The sequence below is a fragment of the Trichomonas vaginalis genome, chromosome III, assembly GCF_026262505.1.
Source record: "Trichomonas vaginalis G3 chromosome III, whole genome shotgun sequence".
Lineage (NCBI taxonomy): Eukaryota > Parabasalia > Trichomonadida > Trichomonadidae > Trichomonas > Trichomonas vaginalis.
This window is the reverse complement of record NC_067205.1, coordinates 9,823,082-9,846,532: the sequence shown is the minus strand read 5'-3', so window position 1 is coordinate 9,846,532 and position 23,451 is coordinate 9,823,082. Positions and strand designations below refer to the sequence as shown.

The window sequence follows — 23,451 nt, the reverse complement described above, 5'->3', positions numbered from 1 at the left end:
AACTTCCACCGAACAAATCTACAAATGTTAGACCATTCGGTAGTTTCTTAAGTTCTCTCAATAGAATATCTTTACATTTACTCTTATTTCCAAAGAACGGTAACGGTGGTTTTGTAAAATTCATTTATATATAATAATAAAATGTTTTTTCCTGAAAAGTGACAAAAAGTGACAAAGCATGAAAACATATATAATTTGTGAAAAGCGACACATTATATAATGTTTTCGACCCAGAAGAAGGCTTCTCAAAGTATACTTCCTTGGAACGCCTGTAACTTTTCCTGTAGCGACGATAGACCCTTACTTGTCCGGACAAAGTTATACTAAACATCTTCAGGGCTAGAAGGGGCGCAGCCCCTGGAAGCCCCTCATACCTGACCTTATTCTAGTTTATGATGATGAAGACAATCCGATAGGAAAGGGTGATCGGAAAAATGAACAATGCAAAATTTCGGCTCGGAAAACATTTACAACCAAAGTTGAGAACGAAATTTACTTGTATGAAGAACAAGTAACTCCAGATATAGGAGTTAAAAGTCTTGTTCAACGCATTTTAAATCTTCCGTCAATTGACAAGGCAACAAGTTTCATGTTTAATCTTGGGATGAACATCGATTATGATACAATTCAGGCAATTCATTATATATCATCATTAAGAAAAACACATCCAGAAGTGATAGATTTGGCATTAAGTAATGCATATCTTCCGGAAGAATCAGATGAATATCAGCAAAACAAAGACATGATTTCAAAAATCATCGAAGAAGTTTTTGATAATAAAGACAAGGAAAGAGATCCGGATTTTGTTGTAAGAAGGAAGAGGAAAAATGGTTTGTGAAAAAAATATTTATATGAATAAAATGTGTATGATTATTGTTTATAAAAATAGTTAATAAATATGAAAACTATTTAATTATTTGTTATATAAAGATTCGATATACAGAACAGAATGAAAAAGGATAAAAAAATTAATCAGAAAGATGTAAAAGTTTGGGAGATAAAAAATATTATAGAGATAAAATATTTCTGAGAGATAAAAAAGTCAATGAAAGATGCAACAGTGTTAATGAGATGGCATAGTGTCTGAGAGATGCAAGAGTGTCTGAGAGATACAATAGTATCTACAGAAGCAACAGTGTCTGACAGATGCAACAGTGTCTATGAGATGCAACAGTGTCTATGAGATGCAACAGTGTCTGACAGATGCAACAGTGTCTATGAGATGCAACAGTGTCTATGAGATGCAACAGTGTCTGACAGATGCAACAGTGTCTATGAAATTTAACAGTGTCTGAAAGATGCAACAGTGTCTATGAGATGCAACAGTGTCTGACAGATGCAACAGTGTCTATGAGATGCAACAGTGTCTATGAGATGCAACAGTGTCTATGAGATGCAACAGTGTCTATGAAATTTAACAGTGTCTGAAAGATGCAACAGTGTCTATGAGATGCATCAGTGTCTATGAGATACAATAGTATCTAACAGAAGCAAAAGTAAGTGATAGATGCAACAGTGACTTATAGATGCAACAGTGTCTATGAGATGCAACAGTGTCTGACAGATGCAACAGTGTCTATGAAATTTAACAGTGTCTGAGAGATGCAAGAGTGTCTGAGAGATACAATAGTATCTAACAGAAGCAACAGTGTCTGACAGATGCAACAGTGTCTATGAGATGCAACAGTGTCTATGAGATGCAACAGTGTCTATGAGATGCAACAGTGTCTATGAGATGCAACAGTGTCTATGAGATGCAACAGTGTCTATGAGATGCAACAGTGTCTATGAGATGCAACAGTGTCTATGAGATGCAACAGTGTCTATGAGATGCAACAGTGTCTATGAAATTTAACAGTGTCTGAAAGATGCAACAGTGTCTATGAGATGCATCAGTGTCTATGAGATACAATAGTATCTAACAGAAGCAAAAGTAAGTGATAGATGCAACAGTGACTTATAGATGCAACAGTGTCTATGAGATGCAACAGTGTCTGACAGATGCAACAGTGTCTATGAGATGCAACAGTGTCTGAGAGATGCAAGAGTGTCTGAGAGATACAATAGTATCTATGAGATGCAACAGTGTCTGATAGATGCAACAGTGTCTGACAGATGCAACAGTGTCTATGAGATGCAACAGTGTCTGATAGATGCAACAGTGTCTGACAGATGCAACAGTGTCTATGAGATGCAACAGTGTCTATGAGATGCAACAGTGTTTGAGAGATGCAACAGTGTCTATGAGATGCAACAGTGTCTATGAGATGCAACAGTGTCTATGAGATGCAACAGTGTCTATGAGATGCAACAGTGTCTATGAGATGCAACAGTGTCTATGAGATGCAACAGTGTTTGAGAGATACAATAGTATCTAACAGAAGCAAAAGTAAGTGATAGATGCAACAGTGTCTGACAGATGCAACAGTGTCTATGAGATGCATCAGTGTCTATGAAATTTAACAGTGTCTGAAAGATGCAAGAGTGTCTGAGAGATACAATAGTATCTAACAGAAGCAACAGTGTCTGACAGATGCAACAGTGTCTATGAGATGCAACAGTGTCTATGAGATGCAACAGTGTCTGACAGATGCAACAGTGTCTATGAGATGCAACAGTGTCTATGAGATGCAACAGTGTCTGACAGATGCAACAGTGTCTATGAGATGCAACAGTGTCTATGAGATGCAACAGTGTCTATGAGATGCAACAGTGTCTATGAGATGCAACAGTGTTTGAGAGATACAATAGTATCTAACAGAAGCAAAAGTAAGTGATAGATGCAACAGTGTCTATGAGATGCAACAGTGTCTATGAGATGCAACAGTGTCTGACAGATGCAACAGTGTCTATGAGATGCAATAGTGTCTATGAGATGCAACAGTGTCTATGAGATGCAACAGTGTCTATGAGATACAATAGTATCTAACAGAAGCAAAAGTAAGTGATAGATGCAACAGTGTCTGACAGATGCAACAGTGTCTATGAGATGCATCAGTGTCTATGAAATTTAACAGTGTCTGAAAGATGCAACAGTGTCTATGAGATGCAACAGTGTCTGAAAGATGCAACAGTGTCTGACAGATGCAACAGTGTCTATGAGATGCAATATTATCTGTCACACATAACAATGTCTGACAGATATATCTTTCTATGATTCTAACCCTAATTACATTTTTCGTAAAAACCTATATTTAAGATTTGCAATTAACACCCTTTTTTCTCTTCCAATAATGCACAAAACCAAGATTTGACATCAGATTTAAAATCTCCATCAAGTCTGCTTTCCAAATCCGCTGTCAAAACTTGAATATCTCAATTAATTAATGATATTCAGATATTGCGAATAATCTTTAGGTAAAGAAGAAAATTTAGGTTGTAAAATCATATAAAAATGTAGTTAGAGAGCAAAAATTATGTTTGAGTGGATCTCCATGTCGTAGTGGATCTAGATGTTTGAGTGGCTTCAGATGTATGAGTGGTTTTCAATGTCAGTGTGGATCAAGATGTCTGGGAATAAAAGTAAGTCGTAGGTTAATATAAGTTTGATATTAATGTAAGTATGACTTGAAATGTAAGTCTCGGACGAAAGTAAGTCTGACTTGAAATGTAAGTCTCGGACGAAAGTAAGTATGACTTGAAATGTAAGTTTCGGACGAAAGTAAGTCTGACTTGAAATGTAAGTCTCGGACGAAAGTAAGTCTGACTTGAAATGTAAGTCTGACTTGAAATGTAAGTCTCGGACGAAGGTAAGACAGACTTGAAATGGAAGTTTCGGACGAAAGTAAGTCTTGGAAGAAAGTAAGTCTGACTTGAAATGTAAGTCTCGGACGAAAGTAAGTCTGAGTTGAAATGTAAGTCTCGGACGAAAGTAAGTCTTGGAAGAAAGTAAGTCTGACTTGAAATGTAAGTCTCGGACGAAAGTAAGTATGACTTGAAATTTAAGTCTCGGACGAAAGTAAGTATGACTTGAAATTTAAGTCTGACTAGAAATTTAAGTCTCGGACGAAAGTAAGTCTGACTTGAAATGTAAGTCTCGGACGAAAGTAAGTCTGACTTGAAATGTAAGTCTCGGACGAAAGTAAGTATGACTTGAAATGTAAGTCTCGGACGAAAGTAAGTATGACTTGAAATGTAAGTCTCGGACGAAAGTAAGTATGACTTGAAATGTAAGTCTCGGACGAAAGTAAGTCTGACTTGAAATGTAAGTCTCGGACGAAAGTAAGTCTGACTTGAAATGTAAGTCTCGGACGAAAGTAAGTCTTGGAAGAAAGTAAGTATGACTTGAAATGTAAGTCTCGGACGAAAGTAAGTCTGACTTGAAATGTAAGTCTCGGACGAAAGTAAGTATGACTTGAAATGTAAGTCTGACTAGAAATTTAAGTCTCGGACGAAAGTAAGTATGACTTGAAATGTAAGTCTGACTAGAAATTTAAGTCTCGGACGAAAGTAAGTATGACTTGAAATGTAAGTCTCGGACGAAAGTAAGTCTTGGAAGAAAGTAAGTCTGACTTGAAATGTAAGTCTCGGACGAAAGTAAGTCTGACTTGAAATGTAAGTCTCGGACGAAGGTAAGACAGACTTGAAATGGAAGTTTCGGACGAAAGTAAGTCTGACTTGAAATGGAAGTCTGATTCTAAATGTAAGTTCTAGACTAAAGTAAGTCTGATTCTAAATATAAGTCTGATATTAAGATAAGTTTGTAACTAAAATTAAGTCTTATTCCAAAAGCAAATTTAATTGTATAATAAGTCTGGATCTAGAGTAAGCCTTAGTCTACAGCTATTCTGTGTCAAAAATAAGTCACGAACCATAGTAAGTTTCGGACTAGAGTATGTCTGTAATTCGAATCATTCATATTCTTCAATTATCCCGCCAAAAAAATTATCGTCTTTTTATCATACCATAGTTTTTATCAATCTCGTTCTACTAAAAAAACCTTTATATTGGTGATTTCTTTGTTAAACCCGTATTTTTTCATGTGAATCTTATTGTATAAACTCTAAAAGTTCAATTTCCGGTCGAAAAAAACTTGAAAACAATTTGTATTCGACGAGTTAAAGAGCTCTATTTATTCTAAATTTTCCAAAAAAAATTAGATTTCGTTTTTTCGCTTCAAAAAATGTTGTTTTAAGTTTTAAAATTTGTAATTCAAAATTTTTTTGGAAAGATTTACGATTTTTTAATACTGCGAATGAGTTTTATTTTACATACTCTATTGATAAATCATATTTTTGTCGAGATATAACTTTTTTTTTAAAAAATTATATGCAAAGAGTGTTATAGAATTCTAGAAGGTATAGTGCATAATTTGAAGTATACTATCAAATAAAGAAATTTTACAGTTTTTTAGTTTTATTTAGATGTACGTTATTTTAGATGGCTTCGTCGAAAACAAAGCATGTCTGTTAAGTTTATTCTTAACATGGTAAATAAAATGGCAACGAAGCCCAGTGTACTGCGTCTTATGCCGTAGTTTTTGTTATCTTCATACTCAAATACAACAAATACAAATAGATTTATTACGAAAAAACGTATAAAACAAATGATATATTTATTTCTAGACAAGTTGACGAACATGTAGCGCAACTGTATCGCTTTAGAGAACAGTTCTTCCAACACCTACTCATTCAGTGAAAGATTTAAGAAGAACTCTTACTCGACCTTAACTACCTACGCTTTGCTTGAACAATTCCCAACGAGGTTACTATAAGGTTGCAAGTCTTGTCAAAATGTAGTATGCAATACGTTGGGGAAAAATAGATATATACGAACAAACTACTACAGTCTAGCAACTAGTCTTTAAGTGTAATGTATTTTTGCTACAAAGAGCTCATAACGAAGTCAAATTTTGCAATTTGATGTCAAAACTAGCTAGTTGTTGAATCAAATAGCGTTGTGACTTTGTATACATCACGATCTTGTGGTATCAGAGCTGTACTGCTGCAGACTAATTCAACTAAACATGAGCAAGATTGGGATTTCTATTCTCTGGGGTGCGAGGCTCGTCCAAAGTTCAAGCAGCTACAGTGTTTTGGATCACCTAAAGAATTTTGGGAATTCAGTTATCCGTTACTACTCTTAAATTAAAGTAGAGCACTACAGCGAATCAATCGTAATGCCTAGTCTCTCCAGTAACAAGCTGATCTGCTATATTAACTTTAAAGCCAAATCGATTCACATTGTTGCTGGTAAGTCTGATTGCTTCAGATAGAGAGCATGAATTGCTTCTTTATCATCTAATCCCCATCCCCCTTGTTCCCGATTGGATGACATGGACAATTCATCTTTCTCTAACGAAACAAAATGACACTTTTTTGGCGGCTTATTGACTCAGAAAAATTTGAGAGTTAACGAATAATTTTGGCGCCAAAAATAATTTCTCTTAATTTATTAAATTTAATATACGCACATCCATAAGTTATGCTATTTTTTCTATTTATTTTGTTCTAAAATTCTAAATATTTTTTTTTCATAACATAAAATATGATGTCTAGTCTCATTTACATAACAACATGCCTTAGAATAGGTTTTTTATTCTTTTTGTCACTTTAAATTAAGAATAAAAAGATAATTTAAATTGAATATTTGCGATTATTCTCACTAATGCTGCTTCCTCTTTTATTAGGTAGACAACAAAAAGTTAGCCTTGGACTCCCATATCAGATTTTTGATTGGTTGCGTATATAATGAGCTGGGATTGATAGACGAAAACCCAGTGAGAAAATTTTTGACGCCTTAGAATATTGATCCCATGTCCATACTTCAGTTCCATTAACTAAGTGATCCTATATTAATTAAAACACCTATAGATCAACATCCTTGTCAAATACTTTCATTTCAAGCAATATTCAAAATGGAAAATATATTTAGAAGAACAACATAAAATTTACAGCCTATATATGGCAAATGGTACATTATGTGATTAAAATTATATAGTAATATTAAGGTTTTATTCCGTTATGTAATAAAAAACAAAGTATTTCGTTATTTCATACAATGAATGCATTTGAAAAATCTGTTAATAGTTAAAGTAATGTCAAATCATTAACTACATTTTCCATTTTCAGCAATTTTCTTAAAAAATTATTGAAAAATTTGGACTTCATGTGTAATAATACAATAAAATGTTAAACATAAAACAAGTGTAATGAAGTGATCCTAGTAAAAGTTCGCTATTTTGGAAACTTGAAAATATAAACGATTTTGTTAAGGCAAAATCAATCATTTTCTTATACTACTATTTGTGTATGAACGTTTTTTAGAAGATGCAACCTCTTCTTTCATGCATTGATACGTATATAAGAGACCTTTGTTTTGCAAATATTTGTAAATTCTATGTAGTGCTTCATTTTCTGATTTAGCTTCCCTGATTGTACTTTTACGCATTAAAACACTGTCTTGTGCTTGGTTAGATTCTAATTCTTGAATAGCAATGTTGATTCCAAGCTGAACTTTTCTTTCAAGGCGCTTTATTACGCCTTTTTCTTCTAATTTTTCAACAACTTGTTCTTGTATTTCTGCTGGAACATCAATTGGAATTTCTATATTCATTTTTGTCACTTTTGATGCTAAATTACTTATAACAATGAATTAAAGCTATATATTGCAATAAGCAAGAATATATGGCATGAAAGTAATGTAGATATCTACTAAAAACTAAAATTATTTCGATTCTAAAAATAAACTTCAAAATATAACTCGATTAGAGATTTGGTAAGTTCAAAATACTACTTCTTAGAGGAAACAGATCGTAGTTTATAAAAATCATTAGTGAACGTTGAAGAAAAATTAATTACAAAAATTTTATATCATAACAAATAAAAATCAGTATGAAAACATTACTGTCCATGAGAAACTATAAATGATGGTAACACGTGGATTACGCAAGGAGGAGGTTTCACACCTTCCTTCAACCTTGTACACTGAACCTTTCCAATCCATTCGCATCTATCATTTACAAATACTCTCATATGGTTAACTTCGCAATCGAAACCGCTCGGACCAACATCTAAATTTTTGACGATGATTTTTGATAAAATTACAGTTTGTTCGAAGTAAAATGTCAGCATAGGATGTCTTTCGAATGATGAATGTGCAACAAATTGGCATTTTTCAGGGAAATCTCTATTTGTCGGAATTAAAGCTAAAGGATCAGTAAAATCTGAGCAATTATCAACGGTAATTCTATTAATTTCATCGCGAGTTATTATTGCCTTTTTGTCATTCAGGAATAGTATTTGACTAAGTCCAAAAACTTTTTCATTTCCGTAGTTTTTAAGGATTTCGAATGATACTTTCCTGAGTTTAAATGACGGATATTGTCCAAATAAGTCACATGGAAATAATGATGGTGCAAGCTGTGGGAAAAGTGTCTGTAAATATTGCATTGATTCCGAAGGTTTTATGGCATATTCTTCTTTTACAGATATTTGAATGTCTTTACCGAAGCCTTTTGGAATTTCTTCTTTTGCAACAAGATTTTCGCCGTTATAAATTTCAATATCTTTAATTGATTGCTCCATATTTGTCTGAGGGTTCCAAAGACGTATAAAACATGGCTTTTGATGCTTTTGGAACATAAATATAATAGACATTATGTCATCTTCATCTGGCGGCCAATTAATTCTCCACTGATTTGCTTCCTCTTTCACCATATCACCGTTGAGCTTCTGTAGAACACCTTCTTCAAGTTTTGGTGCTGACATCATCTTGATAGGATTTAAGGGTCTTCGATCATGTGAAAGAAATTGCATATAAGAACAGCACATGTATTGCGGATCGCCCCAATTTGAAAGTAATTTAACTGTATAAATGAGGTTATCGTCGTTTGCGAACGCATTTTCTTTAGTTAAATCTATAGGTTCAAGTGTTTTAAGACGGAATGATGATGAAAAGGATATTTTAGAACGCGATAACTGAGTGAGAACAGGCTTCTGGATTTTGAGTGGATTGAACCTCTTTGTACTTCCGGCGCGTCTCACAGGCAGCATTCCTTTTAATTTGAATCAATCACAATTTTTTAGAAAATTATAAAATGTAAAGTCGCTAAATTAATTAAATAATGTTAGTTAGAATGTAAAATGAAGATGGATAGAAATGAATTGTTATAGACCGAAAATAGATTTTTTCGGTTTTCTCTTCAAATAATTGAAAGAATGATACTATTATAGGTTTATTATATTATATAGCATATAATCATGCTATAGCCGAAAATTATAAGTTTTGAGAAGATTGAATATAACACAAATAAATTTGAATGTAAGTTAAATTGCTTGTTGTTTTTAATAGCTATTTAATGAGAAATCCAATATTGCAAAATTCAAATTGAATGATTGAAAGAACAGAAAAAGTCATTCTTTTCAATTTCGAATATTTTCATTGTATTTATAATTATATGGCAAATAAGATATTTAAACTTGATTTTTGAAGGAAAATTCACAAAATTGAATAAATTCAAATAATTTTTATTCCAAAATAAACTAGTTATTTGAGTTTAATACTAATTATCTATTCAAACTACAAAGTTTGTAATTTAAAATATTTTGTGAGATCAGATTGAATTAATTCAAGGTTCTTTTCAATTCATATTAATGACCATATTACGCATTTTCGAACATTCTAAACCAAATATATAAAAATGGGAGACGAATGTTAAATTTGCTAGACATGGGGGAGTTGTCTGCAAAGTTTTAGCTCTTATCTCTAACAAAAAATTAATTTTTAAAAAAAAGACCGAATACGTTTCACAGCGAGAAAAAAATAAAAGGCAAGATAGAATTTTCTAGACATAAAGAAGTTGTTTACCGAGTTTTAGCTCTTATCTCTAACAAAAAATTAATTTTTAAAAAAAAGACCGAATACGTTTCACAGCGAGAAAAAAATAAAAGGCAAGATAGAATTTTCTAGACATAAAGAAGTTGTTTACCGAGTTTTAGCTCTTATCTCTAACAAAAAATTAATTTTTAAAAAAAAGACCGAATACGTTTCACAGCGAGAAAAAAATAAAAGGCAAGATAGAATTTTCTAGACATAAAGAAGTTGTTTACCGAGTTTTAGCTCTTATCTCTAACAAAAAATTAATTTTTAAAAAAAAAGACCGAATACGTTTCACAGCGAGAAAAAAATAAAACTGTACACTGATTTTCATTTTCGTTTCCAGTCACTTTACTTATTATTTTTTCTTTTTTTCATTTTAATTATAAATTATTTCATAATACTTTTATTTATGTTACCATTTTCTTTATTCTTTTGAATTCCATACTAGACACTTATAGAATATTTTGATTGTTAACGTACTTCATTAGAATGAATCCTTACAAAGGGTATGTCGATCGAATTTACCTAATTGGTATTTCCAATCAGATTGAAGAAGGTAAAATGACATGGGAAGAAGCTTGCACCCATGTTCCCATCGCCCCAACCCTTCAATCAAATGATTTCAAATATTTAGATGTTTCAAAATCTTTTTTACAAAATCAATTTAGCTTACAGAATATCCCATTGCCTAAAGGCAAGAAAGGTCGTAGGATCAATCCCTACGACCAAATCAAAGCTCTTGCTGTGATACATGACCACTGGGCCTTTCCCTGTGGTCAAACAAAACAATGGAAACGTTTGAAATTACAACAAATTGATGTATCTTATAGAGAAGTACGCAGATACTTCAAAGAAAATCATTTCACCAAGACGCGATTAGAGCATGCCGGGCCAGAAACAGCAGTAAGATATTGGGCGCTTTCACCCAATCTTATCTGGCACGCAGATGTTCATTATTTTAGGGGTGTTCGTGGCCAGTATATTTATGGCATAATCGACGATTTTAGCCGCAAAGTCCTAGCGTGTATACAAATACCAGATATGCTGGCAGCGACGACAGCGAACGTTGCGGCTTCCGCCTTCATTGAATTTGGCGCCCCTTATTGTTTCTGGACCGACAACGGTTCAGAAAATAGGGGCGCCTTTCAAGATCTACTTGATCTTTGGGGCGTCCAATGGCGGCATACAGACTCTCATTCTCCCTACCAAAATGGGAAGATTGAGAGATTCTGGCCGACATTGGAGCGCTGCCAAAGCATTCAGGCTATTCCTGCCTTTATTTGGGAGTACAATAATAACACACCGCATGAAGATCTCCCAATTAATCCATTAACTGGAACAAATTACACGCCAAATCAAATGTATCAGCTGAAACCGAAATACACAAATGCAGATACAGAAAGGTTGTGGCAAATATGGGATACAGATACAGGCATGACCGCTGTTGACACATTCACAGCGTAATAATAAACATAATTTTTTAATTTCATTTTTAACAAGTTTTTTTAAATGTATGTAATGAATAATTCATTAGAATATGATAATGCACATTGTAACAGAATAGAACAATCACCAAATTTTTTTTTGAAATTAAAAAATAAAAGTAAAAAGTATAAAGTAATCTAACCAAAAAAGATATTTAAAAGAATTTTGGAAAAAACAGAATAAGGATAATGATATTATTTTAGATACACAATCGATGTACTGAAGAATAATCCGGTAAAATGATGATATAAAATTAGATTATTTTACAAGTAGCTAAAAGAATAAAACTATAATATAAAATAAATGAAGTTTAATGAAACAATAAAGGTTAAATAAATAATAAAGATTTTTATTTTATATCAGTATTGAGAAGAAGTAACAGCTGACACTTGGTAGACAACTTCTTTATGTCTAGAAAATTCTATCTTGCCTTTTATTTTTTTCTCGCTGTGAAACGTATTCGGTCTTTTTTTTAAAAATTAATTTTTTGTTAGAGATAAGAGCTAAAACTCGGTAAACAACTTCTTTATGTCTAGAAAATTCTATCTTGCCTTTTATTTTTTTCTCGCTGTGAAACGTATTCGGTCTTTTTTTTAAAAATTAATTTTTTGTTAGAGATAAGAGCTAAAACTCGGTAAACAACTTCTTTATGTCTAGAAAATTCTATCTTGCCTTTTATTTTTTTCTCGCTGTGAAACGTATTCGGTCTTTTTTTTAAAAATTAATTTTTTGTTAGAGATAAGAGCTAAAACTCGGTAAACAACTTCTTTATGTCTAGAAAATTCTATCTTGCCTTTTATTTTTTTCTCGCTGTGAAACGTATTCGGTCTTTTTTTTAAAAATTAATTTTTTGTTAGAGATAAGAGCTAAAACTCGGTAAACAACTTCTTTATGTCTAGAAAATTCTATCTTGCCTTTTATTTTTTTCTCGCTGTGAAACGTATTCGGTCTTTTTTTTTAAAAATTAATTTTTTGTTAGAGATAAGAGCTAAAACTCGGTAAACAACTTCTTTATGTCTAGAAAATTCTATCTTGCCTTTTATTTTTTTCTCGCTGTGAAACGTATTCGGTCTTTTTTTTAAAAATTAATTTTTTGTTAGAGATAAGAGCTAAAACTTTGCAGACAACTCCCCCATGTCTAGCAAATTTAACATTCGTCTCCCCATTTTTATATATTTGGTTTAGAATGTTCGAAATGCGTAATATGGTCATTAATATGAATTGAAAAGAACCTTGAATTAATTCAATCTGATCTCACAAAATATTTTAAATTACAAACTTTGTAGTTTGAATAGATAATTAGTATTAAACTCAAATAACTAGTTTATTTTGGAATAAAAATTATTTGAATTTATTCAATTTTGTGAATTTTCCTTCAAAAATCAAGTTTAAATATCTTATTTGCCATATAATTATAAATACAATGAAACATATTCGAAATTGAAAAGAATGACTTTTTCTGTTCTTTCAATCATTCAATTTGAATTTTGCAATATTGGATTTCTCATTAAATAGCTATTAAAAACAACAAGCAATTTAACTTACATTCAAATTTATTTGTGTTATATTCAATCTTCTCAAAACTTATAATTTTCGGCTATAGCATGATTATATGCTATATAATATAATAAACCTATAATAGTATCATTCTTTCAATTATTTGAAGAGAAAACCGAAAAAATCTATTTTCGGTTTATAACAGGATAGGAATGAATCTTTAAATTATTCAAAAGCAAAATATTGTATCGGAAAAGAATTTGATTAATTATTTAAACATACACTTGCAATGAGTTTTTCAAAACAGCGTATTCAGAAAATTTCGGTTTTACAATTGAATTTATTGTATGAGCATTTATTGCTGACGGAAAAATCATTGAATAAATAACTCGATTTTTTTACTATTTTAGATTTAAAGATTAACCCTCAAAATTAGAATTTTTAAAATATAACATATACATAATTAATATGAATAATTTTTTAATTAATTACAAAATAACGGACAAATTTTCAATTTGCAAAAATTCAATTTTATGATACCGATACATTTTAATAATTAATTTCTTTGAAATTCATGAACTAAATTATTATACGAATTTCGAATAAATACTCTCAAATTTTAAATCACAATTAAATTTTAGCTAAAAATTAAAAATCATATATTACTATACATAAGATTAAATATTTTATTTTCATATAGATTGAATGAAAATATTGTTTTGACTAGAAAACAAGTTAATATTATTTCACGAACTAAGGACATGTAGAACATCGATTTGACATCGATCACTCAATTTTTCGTAATCTTGACAACCAAATAAAAGATATCAATAAAATTGAAATCCCTTTTGCTGAGTCATTACATTTTTCTTATTTTCAAAATTTTATAATAACTGGTCTAATCAAAATCGAATAAGGTGTTTAGGAATAAGATTTTTACACGTACATTTAGACTGTAATGCTGATTCTCAATATTTGTGATTCATTAAATTACAGTTCTGTCATGGATTAATTTCCTCAATTGAAATCTTCCTTGTAATAAACCTGACATATCAAAATTATCTTGAGTTATGTTAATGTTCACCAAAAATAAGACATAAGTAGTTTTTATTTGATACCATTTGATTTTGCTTTTCTATTTCTATTCTAAAAACACATATATTTCTACATATCTCTTTCGGCATAGTATTAAATGGTAATGGAAAACTAATTTATGAATTAAAGATATTTCTTTGGAATGTAATCATCCAACTGCATAAACAAATAAGCATATTTTGGCATCGAAGATACAAATAGTATTATTGTGGGGTGAACTATCAATATTTAATCTGTTTCATGCATTTATGAACACTCGTGCACTACAATATCTTAGAAAAACTTATTTGTCAGTTATTTTTTTATAAAAAAGTGTCAATGGATACAAATGTGTTTGATTTGATTGATGGAAATTATATTCAAGGTTTACTAAACACCCTTGAGTTTAGTCCCAACTTAATAAATGATAGTAAAGACGGATTTCCAGTTTTATTATATTGCATCAAAACAGGAAAATATGAAATTGCTCGAATTCTCATTGAAAAAGGTGCTGATATAAATGTTGTCACAGATGATACGGGTTATAGTGCGCTTCATTTGTGCGCATTATATAATAACGCCCGATTCGCAAGTTATCTATTGGACTTGCATATTTTCATTGACATGGAATCAGCCTATTCATTAACACCTCTTCATGTTGCATGCCTAGCAAACAATTATGATATGGCAAAGTTTCTTTTGGAAAGAGGTTCAAATCCGAATTCACGTACACTTGATCGGCTAACTCCCTTGCATTATTCTGCGAGAAATAATAATGTTCGGATAGCAGAGATGCTTATTAAAAATGGTGCTGTTCTTCAAGGTGATGAAAATAGACAAACACCTATAGATTATGCGAAAAAGAATGGAAAAGAAAACTCAAAAATTTTGACTCTTTTTGAAGAAACCAAAGAAAGAAATGAAGGTTTAGATATACTTGTTAACAAAAGTTATGATGATTTTATTAACTTCTGTAGTGAAAATCCACAGAGAATTAAATTATTTGGAAGTGATTTTCTGATCGAAGCTGTGAAACTTTCAAAACTGAAAATAATATCATTTTTGATGAAAAACGGAGTTTCTCCAGACTCTAGAGAACCTGGATCTGGAAATACAGCACTTCATATTGCTGCTATAAATGGGTTAGAAGAAGCAACTTTCGTTTTAATCCAAGGTGGTGCAAATTTATTGGAAAATACAAATAATAAAACAGCTGTTGATGTAGCTAAAAGTGACACTGTTGGATTAATGTTATCTATCAAATATTTAGGAACTATTGTTTCTCCAGAAGTTGCTTTTGAAGCGGTTGATACCAAGAGGATGTCATTATTGTTGATAATTCTTGATAGCGGTTTTGATATCAACACTAAAAACAAAAGTGGTAAAACTTTGCTACACCACACAACAAAAATCGGAGATTTCGATTTTGTTAAAATATTATTGATCAAAAATGCAGGAATCTGCTGTATGACACCTAATAAAGTAACTCCTCTTCACATTGCAGCAAGAAGAGGTTACACAGATATCGTAAAAGAATTCGTGAAATATGGTGCAGTTTTGACTAAAGACAAAGATGGTAAAACTGCTTTAGACTATAGTAGCAATGATGAAATTCGAGAGATATTAAGCGAATTAGATAGATCAGTTAGCAAAATATCAAAATGCAAGAACAAAGAAGATTTTAAGAATTTCATCAAAAAGAACAAAAACATTGCAATTAATAACATTATACCTTTCTCTTTTGCAGCAGTTAAGTTCCAGTCAAGTCATGCACTTAAATTTTTATTTACAAAAGGTTTGCGGCCAAATGTACAAAGTCAAGATGGAGACATGCTTTTGCACTGTGCTGCATCAAATAATGACATTGCTTCTATGATAATTATTCTGGAAAATGGTGCAAAAATAAATGCACTTGATTCGCAAGGAGCTGCAGCTCTTCATTATGCATCTATGAAAGGAAATGTTGAAAGTGTTGATTTGCTTCTGGAAAATGGTGCAGATCCTAATCTTCAAACAAGAGGAGGTATGACTCCTTTGATGCTTGCAGCAAGAATGAATAATTCAGGTGTTATTGGATTACTTCAGAGAAAAGGTGCGAAATTAGATATTAAAAATGAAAAGGGATTAACTGTCGTTAAGATAGCAAAATCAAGACACGAACACGATTTCTTGAAATGTTTGAAAAAACATTTCGATGAAGATACACATAAAGCAGAAAATTAAAATTATTTGTTTGAAAATTTGATAATTATAAAAGGAAAATGTGATTAAACAATTAGTAAACACTTCTTCATTAGAGTATTCATATTATTTCCATCTGAAATGATGGATATTATATGTCAACATTTTTTTTTGCATTTTCCTTCAAAATGCGATTCATATAAGAATTTGCTAAATTCATTTCACTCCTTACTTTAAACGCATCATTTTAAAATAATTTAATACGGAAATAAAACTCAACTAAATGAAAATATTCCCGTATTAAATTGTGTATAAAATCGATAATGGAATAAAATACACAATAAGCCATAAAATGTTTATGAACCGCTTATATTGTATAAATTATGATTCAGCTTTTGAGAAAAATTGGAGCGTATGAAAAGATGTAATATGGAAATCTGGCATTGTAAAAAATGAATATAAAAATCATGCATTATATTTCTATTCACTTTACAGCAAACTTATAGTTGCCTCAAACATGTCCAATTTTAGATACATCAATGTGAAACGAGATATGGATAAATTTTTGTCAACTCATTGAGAAATTTTGAAGTATCTGAATTGTCCTATTACAAAATTGAAAAGTACTAAAATCGGGTTATTGATTTTGAAGATCTTTTCGGAAGATTCAAAATTGAAAATTTCAATTCCTTATTTTTGGGAAAATGATTAATAAATATGAAGAATATACTATATGGATTTCAAAAATATCTACCAAATAAATTTTATAGACTATCAGTCATCATAGTGATCTGATAGTTTTTAAAAGTGACGCTTACTGTGAAATTTAACCACTTAATTGAGATTTTGCATAGTTTGATTAATTACAGTATTCCAATCAATATTGAAACTATATCTTAAAAATCAAAAAACTTCCTTTTGGTTTTACATGTATGTCAGATGGCGATTTTTTAGCTACCGGGCAAAAAGAGAATGTCTCTTAATTATATAAAACCGCAGAATATTGTATTTGATATTCAATTTTTTTTCACACACAATATTGAGAAAAAATTACGGTTTTATTTGATATAGATATTTCGAAGTTAATGTCCGCATCATCAAACCAAGAATACAAAATAGTAGTTTTCGGAGCAGGTGGTGTTGGTAAATCTGCTCTAACTATTCAGTTTGTCCAAGGTCAATTTGTTAAAGACTACAACCCAACGATTGAAGATGCCTATAATAAACGTTTCAGCGTAGATGGAAGAATACTACAATTGAATGTTACAGATACTGCAGGTCAAGATGACTTTGCTGCTATGAGAACTGCTTACATGAGAACGGGAGAAGGCTTTATATTGGTTTATTCTATTATTGACAGGTTTTCATTTGAAGATGTTGAGAAATTTTACAAGGAACTTATAAGAAGCAAAGGAACAGAAAAATTTACTTGTGTTTTGTGCGGAAACAAATCTGACTTAGAAGGATCTAGAAAAGTTTCAAAAGCTGAAGGCCAAGAGCTTGCCAACAAACTCAACAGTCAATTTTTCGAAACCTCAGCAAAAAACAATCACAATATTGTTGAAACATTTGAATATTTATCCAGGGAATACTTTAAGATTCATGACATCTCCTCAGGTAAATCAGGTAAAAAAGAACCCTCCTGTGAATGTCTACTTTTGTGAAATTGATCAGATTTCATAGTTTTCAATGAAATTGCTAGCGCTGTTAAGAAGGAGCTCCACCATTCCTATTCAACCCGATAAAGGATCGTAATCCATATAGTTTTGTTATTTTATCAATTATATTGGAACAAAATTTTGTCTAATTGCACAATGAAGCCAACATACCTCCAAATGATAATTAATACCATCATTCCTATGAATCATTTGTTAGATTTCCTTTTTATTCAGAAAATATCCTTATTTCTCTTTATTATAATAGAGCTACTGATGGTTTGTATCATGTTCTTTATGTTTTGTGATGATTTTGGGGTTAACTCTTGTGCAAAATCAAATTTTTAAATTTTGTTTCAAATCCATATATGTCAGATTGGAATTTTGCTTATTTTAATGTATATTGTATGAGATCTCTTTATAAATCCTTATTGTATATTTTATTATAAAATTATTTTTTATTTTCAGCTGTTTGACTTCTCATTAGCGTTTTCCTGTTCTCAATGGTTTTGTTTCTTCTAGAATTATTCTCCGAAAGTTCATTTTTTATTTCCTTTCTCAAATGAATTCGACTATAGTTTCGCTTTCAATTTCCAGCATTTCGCAATCACCCTTAATATTGCATGGAATTGGATCCTTAAAGCGATGCGATAAGTTCTCTTCAATAAAAGCAATAAAATTCGCAAATTCGTTTTTTAGATCTAGCAATACCAATGCAGAATTCATTAATTCAGCATTTACAAGGTTTCTAAATACGCCTGTTAAAATCGCTACTCTGAAATACTCAAACGATTTCTTCCATACACCAGAAAAAATTAAAGACGAAACTACAGCAATATTCAGAAACTGCATTTTCAGAAAATGCTCCAAGAAGAAAGGCCTTGGTGGTGGAATTAGCTACCAAAACGATGATGGCCAAATTTTGATTTCGGATTGTTGCTTTTTCAAATGCTCTTCAGGAAGTTGCGGAGCATTTTTCATTAGGTCTAAGATTCATGATATTAAATCTACATGCATTAAGAAATGCCATGCTTTATTATCTGATATTATGTTTAGAATTACAGGACCAAAATATCCGAGCATTAATGATATTGTCATAGAGCCATCAAAGATTGAACAAATATCTTGTTCACTAAATGGCCCCTTAAATATATCAGATGTTACCGGATTAATGTTATTTTATCATATAATAGTTGATATCTCAAATTCAAACGTTTCTAAATCATACCCAGTTAAAGAACGTGGTGCAATTGAATCTCAATACGCAGAATTTTTCAGGTTTTCTTTCATTCATTTTGAAAATAACCAAGGACCGGGTCTGATCTTCCTAGATAGCAATAAAGGAGACTCAGAAATTGCTTACTGCAACTTCATTGACAATAATCCAGGAACTTCCTTGAAATTATTTGAAATTCACACCAAAAAGACACATATTTCAAATTGTGTGATACAGAACATCGTAAATATTAATGAATTAGTTGAGATGATAACTCCGAAAGCCGCAGTTTTCGTAAATTGCGTTTTCGATTTATCTGAAAGTAAAATCGGTTCTTTAAACCTTACAAATGCGTTTAAGAACTGCACATACAAAGAGAAATCACCTGTATTGAACAAAATCATATCTTTGAACGAAAAATTCTGTTTTAGAACCCAATTTTCTGAAACATTTTCTCCTACCGTTCAATATACGGCAAACTCGGATGAAAATTTTGTGGCTGGACAACAAGAACTTTCATCTGAAACAGCAACAAAAGCGCTTTATCCGAAAACTTTAAGAATTAGACAGTATTCATTATTTATAGCATGTGCAATTGGTATTCCTCTATTCTATTTGATGAAGACATTAAGACAGAACCAACTATCTCGCTCAAATTTGAGGAGAAAGAATTAATTTTATATTATTGTCTTTGTTTGTTAGTATAAACATAATACATAGATTGTTTGTTCGCATTCAAACATATTTTTATCGGTATAAATGAGTTTATTCAAAATTGAATCAAATTATATTCTTAATATCTCATTAAATTTCACACCTTTGTTAAAACTCTTTTACAACATCAATAGAAATTTAGTTCTTGCTGATCAATTGTTCATTTTTAAATGGAGATTCTTGATCAATACGATGAGGCAGAGGAGAACATCACATCAATTTTAAGTTTTGAAATCCAATCTCAGAATGATTCACTTAGGATCGAGAATGATACATTAAAAAAGCAAATGCAAGCAAAAAATGCAATAATTCAACAATTAGAATCACAAATCAACTCAAATGAAATCGATGACGCTATATTACAGGAGTTTAATAAGATAATCGATGCATTTGATCTAGATCAAAAAACTTTAGATAAATTAAATTACGTTATAGACTCAAATGATCCTATTTTACAGATAAAAACTCTTTGTACCTTCTTTATAAATCATATTAAACATCAAAATAGAGTAATTGCCCGCCTTGGAGGGATTGTTAAAGATAATGCAGATTTTCTCATTTCCTTGATACAATCACAGACTGAAAATAAGTTCAAAAATATGATTGTAAACAGAGCTGAGAAAACTATTGATTCAATTAAAGGTTTAACAGTATCTCCAACGAAATTCGACACGATGAAATCAATCTTATCAAATAACGTCAATTTTGATGAACGCAAGAAGCTAATAGAATCTGCTAGTAGCAAAAATAACATTTCTAAAGAAGAATTACAAGCTTTATTTATCAGAGAAGTTTCAATTACTTCTTCTTTTGCTCAGAAGCTCATGGAAGAGAGAATAGCAAATGCAAATAGAGAATCGGAATTTTCCATATCAGATGATACTATTAATAGATTAACAACAATTTTTGGTCATAAAATTTCAAATTCACCCGAAAAATTTGAAAATGATCTTAATATTATATGTTCTGCATGTGAGAAGTATCAGCAAATGTATGGAACTGATCTATTCTCCCTAATTAATGATATGCAAGCAAAAATAGATTCATTACAAGCTCTTGATGCTCAGAACAGAGCAATCTTAGCAATGCAAGCAGCAGAATTAGCAAAATATGTTTCATAAAATAATTTTTTTAAGAAATAAACAATAAAATGTTCTTTTACTTTAATACAACCAAAAACACTTTTACTTAGAGTAAAATTTAATGCCGTGAGGTGGTAAGTCAACCAATGTTAATGTAGTTTTGAGGGTGAATAAGAATACAGTTATAAATTCGAAAACTGAAGTTGTAGATACGATTGTATTATTGTGAGGGTCTATGAATAAAGGCCATAATGATAATTGTAGACAAATTATGCCTAAAATTGTAACAAACATCGAATACCATTTTATTTTCTTTTTAACGCAAATAATTATGATGTCGTAGCATAAAAAGTAGAAGCTAACAGTGTAAAAGTAGATAAAAGCGCACATGTTGTGGACATTAAAGAATTCTCGTACTGTAAAGTTTGCAAGACCAATAAAAGCTGGTGGAGACACGAAAGCGAAGATTATGCATATCCATTTAAGAAGGTGAAGGTACCATTTTGATTCTCTTGTAATAATAACGTTTAAATAATGATGGCGCAAGATAAATACTACAGATTGAAGAAGGGCCATGATTGTCATACTGATGTTGAATATCCTTGATTCTGGGAGGAACACAACTGACTCGGAAATTGTAACAATTGTATATTTATAAACTTTGTTATGTTTGAGAGTATAATAAATACTCACTGCAATTGCTATCATAACTAAAGGAAATACACATGAAAAAATATATACCCATTTAGCAGGGAATTGGACTATTCGCGATTTATTCGTATTCATCTGTCACTTTTTTATTTTTTATGGTGTCAAACTCGAGCTGAAATAAATTGAACTGGGAATATTTTTCCCATATCACTAAATATGGCTTGTGCTGATGATTACCATCAATATTTCTTTTCTATTAATTCAACAATTTTCGATTTTAGGCAAAATGAACATTTAACATCAATAATCAAGAGCGAACAAAATAAAGGCCTAATTTCATTGTTATGATTTTCTTTTTAAATATCATTTATCAAGATATTAACAGAAGTTGTTATTCAACTGATGGAAAAACACTCAATAGAGTCACAGATCAATACTCATACCTCAAAATATCAGCTGCATGTGAAATAATAAAAGGACGCTTTCAAGATTCATTAATTTCATTTACATTTGAAGATAATCCTCAATTAACAACAATTGGGACTTTTAGTTTTGCATATTGCCCGAACCTAACCACTGTTAATTTATCGACATGCAATAAACTTAAAATAATAGGTAAAACAGCATTTGAATTTTGTAAATCAGTTACTGAAGTAATTCTACCAGAAGGACTTCTTGAAATTCAATTCCAAGCTTTTCTCGGTGTTGAAAAATTAGTAAATATTACAATTCCAGCATCTGTTGAAAAAATAGGCGAGAATGCATTTTATCAATCTTATAGGGTGTCCAAAGGTGCGTTTAGCACAGCGCTCTATATGAGACTATTAAAGAAGATATATGCTGATTATAAATATATAATAAAAAATATGAATATATGTATATGATGAGTATGTTGTATTTTGGCGCCATGCCGGGATATAAAATGAATTTTGAGACAAGAGGTGGTTTCGCGGGAAATTTTGGCGGGATTTTTTCATTTTTTTAATGAATCATAAAGAAAACATCCTCGCTCTTGCAAAAAAATGCAAAGACTGTAAAAAAATCTACGAGACATTGGTAAAATGCTTCGGTATGGATGCTCCTAGCTATTCCACTGTAACGTATCATTTTAGGATGTATCACTTCATGAACAAAAAGGCGCCCATCATAAAAATTGACAAAAAATCGCCGGATCAAAGAAAAATCAAAGCAATTCTTCAAGCGCTAGATGAAGACCCAAGAGCATCACTCAGAAGGATAGAGGAGATGACAAAGATACCACATACAACAGTCAGTTATTATCTGCACAATTATTTGAACTACAAACTAGCGTATACACGTTGGGTTCCGCACAACCTTAATTCAGTTCAAAAAAAATCTAGAGTCCAATCTTCGAAAGAGCTCCTCTCTATATTGGGTGCATATCAATCCAAGAAGTTTCGCTTTTTAGTAACAGGGGACGAGTCTTGGTTTCAATATGCAACAGAAGCCAAAATCATGTGGATCCCGAAGGATGAAAATCCGCAAACATTCCCGAAGAAAAAAATTGACACACCAATGATGATGTTGTCGGTTTTTGGGGGCGTGAATGGCATCATCGCAATTGATATTCTTCAAAAACCTAATACGATGAATGCTCAGTATCTAATTGACAATGTTCTTACTCAAATTATCAATTCTGATGAGTTTGAGAAATCCAAACAACAAAAACAAAAGTTTGCAATTCATTTTGATAATTCAAGAGTTCACAAAAGTCATAAGGTAATGAATTACTTGGTGGAAAACAATGTCAAAGTTGTTCCAAACCCAATTTATTCACCTGATATTGCACCCTCTGACTTTTATTTATTCGGCACGCTAAAAAAGAGAGCTGAAGGTCGCGAATTCGCGAGTCCAGATGATCTTGAAAATTTTGTAAGAGAGTAATTTGAGCAATTTTCTCATGATGATTTAAAGCGTGTCTTTCAAGCCTGGATCGATCGCTGCGAACGCGTGATTGAATCCAATGGTGATTATATTTAAATAAACTTTATATATATGTAACTTGTTTATTTCTATTCGCAGTATTCAGGTTTGTGCTAAACACACCTTTGGACAC

The 23,451-nt window shown here is 31.3% G+C and overlaps 7 protein-coding genes and 1 pseudogene across 8 annotated transcripts, besides 5 other annotated features; 5 read left to right on the top strand and 3 right to left on the bottom strand.

Annotated features, from left to right (window-relative positions):
• Window positions 1–7,224: 7,224 nt before the first annotated feature.
• On the bottom strand, window positions 7,225–7,554 carry TVAGG3_0673750 (uncharacterized protein; the record flags this gene model as incomplete). Its single annotated transcript, XM_001327133.1, has 1 exon — window positions 7,225–7,554. One exon carries the CDS (start codon window positions 7,552–7,554, stop codon window positions 7,225–7,227), a length of 330 nt encoding a protein of 109 aa, XP_001327168.1.
• Window positions 7,555–7,841: 287 nt separating this feature from the next.
• Window positions 7,842–8,993, bottom strand: TVAGG3_0673740 (uncharacterized protein; the record flags this gene model as incomplete). Its single annotated transcript, XM_001327134.1, has 1 exon — window positions 7,842–8,993. One exon carries the CDS (start codon window positions 8,991–8,993, stop codon window positions 7,842–7,844), a length of 1,152 nt encoding a protein of 383 aa, XP_001327169.1.
• Window positions 8,994–9,106: 113 nt separating this feature from the next.
• Window positions 9,107–9,946: a mobile genetic element.
• A 362-nt stretch (window positions 9,947–10,308) lies between these two features.
• Window positions 10,309–11,280: a mobile genetic element.
• A 265-nt stretch (window positions 11,281–11,545) lies between these two features.
• Window positions 11,546–11,574: a mobile genetic element.
• Window positions 11,575–12,164: 590 nt separating this feature from the next.
• Window positions 12,165–13,003: a mobile genetic element.
• A 1,069-nt stretch (window positions 13,004–14,072) lies between these two features.
• Window positions 14,073–16,168, top strand: TVAGG3_0673690 (spectrin binding; the record flags this gene model as incomplete). The annotated part of the gene is made up of 1 exon (XM_001327135.2): window positions 14,500–16,098. One exon carries the CDS (start codon window positions 14,500–14,502, stop codon window positions 16,096–16,098), a length of 1,599 nt encoding a protein of 532 aa, XP_001327170.1.
• A 934-nt stretch (window positions 16,169–17,102) lies between these two features.
• Window positions 17,103–18,129, top strand: TVAGG3_0673680 (GTPase protein; the record flags this gene model as incomplete). The annotated part of the gene is made up of 1 exon (XM_001327136.1): window positions 17,142–17,720. The coding sequence occupies one exon, from the start codon at window positions 17,142–17,144 to the stop codon at window positions 17,718–17,720; it is 579 nt and encodes a 192-aa protein (XP_001327171.1).
• Window positions 18,130–18,273: 144 nt separating this feature from the next.
• TVAGG3_0673670 (uncharacterized protein) lies at window positions 18,274–19,602 on the top strand (the record flags this gene model as incomplete). The annotated part of the gene is made up of 1 exon (XM_001327137.1): window positions 18,274–19,602. One exon carries the CDS (start codon window positions 18,274–18,276, stop codon window positions 19,600–19,602), a length of 1,329 nt encoding a protein of 442 aa, XP_001327172.1.
• Window positions 19,603–19,811: 209 nt separating this feature from the next.
• Window positions 19,812–20,762, top strand: TVAGG3_0673660 (uncharacterized protein; the record flags this gene model as incomplete). Its single annotated transcript, XM_001327138.1, has 1 exon — window positions 19,812–20,762. One exon carries the CDS (start codon window positions 19,812–19,814, stop codon window positions 20,760–20,762), a length of 951 nt encoding a protein of 316 aa, XP_001327173.1.
• A 63-nt stretch (window positions 20,763–20,825) lies between these two features.
• On the bottom strand, window positions 20,826–21,493 carry TVAGG3_0673650 (fasting-inducible integral membrane protein TM6p1-related family; the record flags this gene model as incomplete). Its single annotated transcript, XM_001327139.1, has 1 exon — window positions 20,826–21,431. One exon carries the CDS (start codon window positions 21,429–21,431, stop codon window positions 20,826–20,828), a length of 606 nt encoding a protein of 201 aa, XP_001327174.1.
• A 659-nt stretch (window positions 21,494–22,152) lies between these two features.
• Window positions 22,153–23,451: part of a mobile genetic element that runs on past the window's edge.
• TVAGG3_0673640 lies at window positions 22,249–23,375 on the top strand (annotated as a pseudogene). Its single transcript has one exon. A coding segment is annotated over exon 1 (1,127 nt).